Source organism: Nanorana parkeri, unplaced genomic scaffold (assembly GCF_000935625.1).
Source record: "Nanorana parkeri isolate BGI_ZX_2015 unplaced genomic scaffold, ASM93562v1 scaffold128, whole genome shotgun sequence".
Classification (NCBI taxonomy): Eukaryota; Metazoa; Chordata; class Amphibia; order Anura; family Dicroglossidae; genus Nanorana; species Nanorana parkeri.
In genome coordinates this window covers 1,868,839-1,874,486 of record NW_017306396.1, presented here as the reverse complement: position 1 = coordinate 1,874,486, position 5,648 = coordinate 1,868,839, and the positions used below count along the sequence as shown (strand labels likewise).

Below are 5,648 nucleotides of genomic sequence, written 5' to 3'. Positions count from 1 at the left end.
TACACAGCTTAAAAAGAACAATTTGTATTAAATCTTTAAAAAAGGGCAGCTGGAATCTGATTGGCTTGAATGGGCTAAAGAGTTTTATTTTACACACTCTAAATTTAAAAGTTTAACAATTGCTTTCCTTTTTATTTTGGGGCTCCAGTAGGGAGATATCCTCCCACAGCTACCGCATGTATCATTTCCCCCTCCTCTTTTAGATTGTAAGCCCTCAGTGGCAGGGCCCTCCTTACCATCTTGTCTTGAATTGTATTGTAACTGTTATGTCTTCCTTATATATATATATAAATAAAATCTAATACTAAGCAAAGACCTTCATGACTGAACCCTTAAGTACTTTAAGCAAAAGTTATATATTGCACACTAGAACCAAGCCGATTTTACTATCATCTTCTTGACTGTTATCAAAAAAAAAAAGAACAGCTTGAATATGACTGTTGCTAAAAACATTTGATTTTTAGGTCAATTTGAGCTATTAATAAGTAGAAAAAAAAAGTATGTTTAGGTCACAACAGAGTCCAATTGTTTTTTGAGTGCAGTTAAGAAAATAAAGCAAAGGTCAGTTAATACTGGTTAACCAGACATTATTATTATTTAAAAACTCAAACTCTCTGATCTAAAGAAAAATACGTCATCATTTCCTGAGTACACACAGTACCACTTACCGTGTTATACAATGAATATGCTGCCAATACGTGGAATAAAGCCTGCTGTCTGTAAGGAGATATGAGAAGTTTTAGTTCCTTGAAAAATACTTTGGACTATTTGCTTTAAACATGGCTTCTAAAATCTGTCATAATCGCAATTTATTTTTGAAAAGCCACTTTCACAGCTCTAATCAACAAGCTAACAAGAGGCAGAAAGAAGAAAAAGCATGTAAATTCAATAGAAGTACTGAGGGTCCTGTTTAATAGCGTTTAGCCTAGAAGACATCCAATGCTAACACTTCTGCTGAAAAGCACTTGAATATGACAAATATCATACAGAAACACACATTTATATGGTTCTATCACCAGCTATTACCTTCCCTTTGAAAGTATAGGGAAGCAAGGCACAAACATTATTGAAATATGAAAACGGATGTAAACAAACTGCCTTTTTACCCTCACAGAATATAATATAAAGGCTTCTAAACACACCGGATATTAATACGGATGCCCAGTCAATCAAACATTTGCGAGTTGTGAGTTGTTAACCGGAGGCAGGTACGCAGGTCAAGAAATCAGAATCCATGACTTCCACATTTGTTACAAGGCAGTAACGCTTAAAGGGCACCTCAAGGTAACTTTAATTCAGACCACTACATCTGCTTATACTTACCTACACCCTCAGGAGTGAGGCAAAGCCCTGTGCAAGTTGCTCTCTCCACATCCTAGGCAGGGGTAGGCAACCTTGGCTCTTCAGCTGTGCTGAAACTACAAATCCCATAAGGCATTGCAAGCCACAGGCGTGACTCCCAGGAGGCAGAAGCATGATGGGATATGTAGTTTCAGCACAGCTGGAGAGCCAAGGTTGCCTACCCCTACCCAGCCAATCCAAGCACCAGAGCCATCTGGTGGGAGAAAATGGAATCACAACCTGCCCCATACGCCAAAGTACCAGGTTTGTGGCTTCTCTTCTCCAGATGACCAGAGTGGCAAGAGACCAAAAGGAAGGAGGAGCTGAGCATAAGCAGCTGTGGGGGCCAGATTTAAAGTGAACCTGTGTTGCCTTGCATTAGTAAAGCAACGTATTCTAATGAATGAATAGGAGCTTGCATCTTTAGCAGGCAAATGGGACAACTACACAGGTACTTTTCTCTATCTTCAAGTTTATAAGGGGAGATGATAAACTTAATAAATGTACCTAGTCTTGCTAAAACTGCTCCGGGAGAAGAGTTTTCCTTCTTCCTCCTTGGAAGAGTATGAAGCAGTCAAGTGTTCAACCTAAACTGAAGCTTTCCTTTAATAATTGACAAACAAACTGACTAGATTTTTATCAAAAGGTGACAGTATTTGACGTAAAATATAAAAAATTGGGCTGCACTAAATTCTAGATTCCAACAAAATAAATACCAAAAACTAGGGATAGCCCAAGTTACGATCAGTTATCAATACCAAATTTAGACACAAATGGTTACTGCAATACATACATATATATATATATATAAAAGTTTCATTAGGTCCTGTCTCAATCGATGAAAATGCTAATGTTGACAGCAATACAATATCATATAACAGACACATTTGCCTACAGTCATCCAGTCACTACTTCTATTGCGGTCTACAGGAATTTAGTTCATGTTCAGAGTAATCAGATGCTGCAGATTTGGCCAAATAAGTACAGATGTACCTGATGGTTATGCAAGGAGGACAGATTTGATAATGACTAGGTAGCTTTAATAAAGCTCTACAAGATCAGCTCACGTGGCCAATAAGTTATGTAATCTCCTACAGGGCTGTATCTACCATAAGGCTTTCCTGCATCAATGCCTAAACCAAGGAGCGCAAGAGGAGAAAGAAATAAACATCAATAAAAAAATTATTGATACTTTGGAGGCAAGTTCAGCTGGAGAACTACATGGATATAATTCAGGGAAATTCTGAAGACTCTCTGCAGTTGAGAAACATGCAGCTATTGCCACTCTTTCTCTCTGGTAAATGAATGCGGAATTCAATGTCCGTTCTGCATAGAAATCATGTAGCCTTGATCTCCTGCAGAAGGGGCATTCAAAATTGTACTAAATGCTGTGATACTGTTATCTTGCAATAGTCATATTCTGTTAAAACACCCTAGAACATATAAAGATAACAGAGAACAGGATTTGAAATGAGGCAAGCCACTTCTATATAGATCTTAAGCTACGAGGAAAAAAAATAACTTCTGAAACCATTCCTTACTTTACTCCATATCGATCTCGAAACATAATGTTATCTCGAAACGTTCGGTTAACATCCAGGTCAATCTGTCTGATGTCAGGCGACAGACGCCTAGCTTTTAGTTTTAGAACCTGTGTGGAAACATAACATACAAATCAGCTAAAGCCAAGCAGTTGGTCGGCATAAAATGTACAGCAAATTATTATATTCTTTTTGTAAAGATTTACAAAACCTTGAAAAAGTATGAAGATCTGCTAACTAACCCACATTACTGAACAAACTCTGCACTAGAATACTGTCCTTTGCAAAATTCATATTTTACCATAAGGGAAGGAAAAATTTACAAAGGAATTTCAGGCAAAATTTATATCAATATGTTTTAGATTACGTTAATTTGTGAACTTGTAATTCTGCCACACTGCACAAGCAAACAGATGATGCGTGTATGTATATATTAGGGATGCACCGATATCGGTATTTTGGTACCGAGTACCGATAATGTTTCGGTACTCGCCAATACCAATTACCGCGTAACGGAAGTCCCATTCAGGAAGCCAGGTGGCGTGTAATGACTCGCCACCCGGCTTCTCGATTAACAAGAAAGTCTGTCCCCTCTTACCTTGGTATGTCCAGCCTGTCACCCCCGGGGCCTCTCCAGCCAGAACACTGCCTTCCGCCGGTACACAGCCGGAGCTGCCTGGCCGGCCAATCAGGAAAGCCGGGCGCAGTGTAATGATGCAACGCCCTGCTGTCTGATTGGCCGGGAGGCCAGCTCCTTGCTCCCTCGTCATGTGATGAGAAAATCATGGACGCTACCATAATGCCCGACTACTTCTTCTGCAAATGCTAGTTGCCTGCCAATCTTACGGACCGTCTTGCTTTAGTTCTTTAAGTAAATGACAGATAGCAAGCAGGCAGATCAGTAGCCCCCATAGCTCTCTCATGACATGTTTACCTTTATCCTTGTATTAAGGAGCTCCATGTGTACACAGGTGAAAAATAATTGTCCAACAAGGACAGAACTACCTTTTATTTAGGACCATGTCCGATGGGTGCGTTATTTGCAGCTGCTGTTTTTCTTTCTTTCTTTTAAGCGATTTCTCATATTTTCTATGGAATTGCTAACTTAGTATTCTCTATGGAATTGCCAACTTGATAAATTTATAGCGATTTGTAGCTCAGTCACTCAGTGACTGAGCTTATGCAGTATTTCACCTCGGCAGCAAGCTCACCAGCAACAATCGCTCAGCATTCCCCTTTTGCTGCAAATTGCAAAAGGAGAGTGATTTGCATCAATGAATGCTAATGTAATGATGTAGCACAAGTTTGTCTTAATGATACAAGAAATTGCTTCTATGCAACAAATAACTGGCTAGCTACAAATCTCTGGCATTAGATATTTGTAGCAGTGAGGAATCGCTGCTACAAAACAGTCTGTCTGGCATGGCTCCATTAATAAATCTTACAAATATTACGGCTGTGAAAATGAGCACTAAAGAGCATTATAAGTTATAACGGTAAACTCTGCTTGTTTAGGGTGACCTTATCCCTTGCTTCAAGAAGTTCCTCCATGCGAGCTCTGGCAGTTGCAGCTGTGACGTTATCTTCTACATTGCAGGACATACAATACTGCATTGTAAATGAGGATGCCAAAGGCCTGTCCACAACAGGAGTGTCAGAGTGAAGAGGTGGGCGCTGGCTACTGAGGGAGCGAGGAATAAGGAAAGTGAAAGTGTTCCCTAGAATTCAGCTTCAAGCTCAAGCAAGAGATAAATGTAAAAATGTTTATATTAGGAAAGTACAAAACTGTCCAAACTATGGTTATGGGTAGGAATGGTTTTACCATTACAAAGTAGTAGCTACATCAAACTATCCAGATTCTTCCTACAAAAAGCTGTCCCTAAAAACTCTTAAGCACATACAAGATGACTTCTCAAAGTCCTTAGGGCCCTTTTACACAACAACACAGTATGATGCAGGGCACGCATTTTCAAGAGTTACATTAAACCGTCTTAAGCAGCCCATTCACAATGAATGCATGAAAAAATAGGTGCGGTTCGCATTTTATCACAGCACAGGACACTGTGCATTCACAATCAATGCCACCGCAGCACACCAATGCACATAATGTGCTATACTGCATCGGCCTCGTGTGAATGGACCCTTAACCACTTGCCGTCCGCCCGGGCGGACGGACGACACTGCAGCATTTGTGGGTTGCCGTCTCTAGACGGCATTTTTTTTCTGCTCGCGGGCGCGCACGGGCAGAAAAGACCCGACCAATGCTCCATAGCCCGCCAATCCTCTATATGTGCTCGTTTTTTCGGCATCATATAAATCATATAACAAAATGATTTAAGAATTAATGATCTAAGAATAAAATGCCGTTGTATCAGCCATGCCAGCTTATGTATCTGGCTCATTTCACATTTCCTTTATCAAAATCTAGCAAAATTCAACTGTCTAAATCAGCACTACATGCGCTACCAAATGGCACCAATATCACACATGGCATCTATATACTGACTGTATAAGGATCATTTAACACTTTGAAAATCTTGTCACTTCCTGATATATATATATATATATTAGGGCTGCGGAAATTAGCGATTAATCCCTCGATTAATCGATTATTTTGATCGGTACTCACCTCTCAGCCGGCTTCAGGGTCTTCCGAGAGTGCCGTCGGAGTTCCGGTTACGTCACGGACATCGACGTCACCGGACTCCTCCCCCTTCCCCAAGTGGCTCCATCGGCTAACGAAGGGAAGGGGGAGGAGTCCGGTGA

The 5,648-nt window shown here is 40.4% G+C and overlaps 1 protein-coding gene across 1 annotated transcript in view; it reads right to left on the bottom strand.

Annotated features, from left to right (window-relative positions):
• The window catches only part of USP6NL (USP6 N-terminal like), a 73,883-nt gene that overhangs the window by 44,953 nt on the left and 23,282 nt on the right, over positions 1–5,648 (bottom strand). The window contains exons 6-7 of the mRNA XM_018553719.1: positions 2,883–2,992; positions 669–717 (exon numbers count right to left, since the gene is read on the bottom strand). Coding sequence (XP_018409221.1) covers positions 669–717; positions 2,883–2,992 — 159 coding nt within the window. The remainder of the gene's footprint in view (positions 1–668; positions 718–2,882; positions 2,993–5,648) is intronic.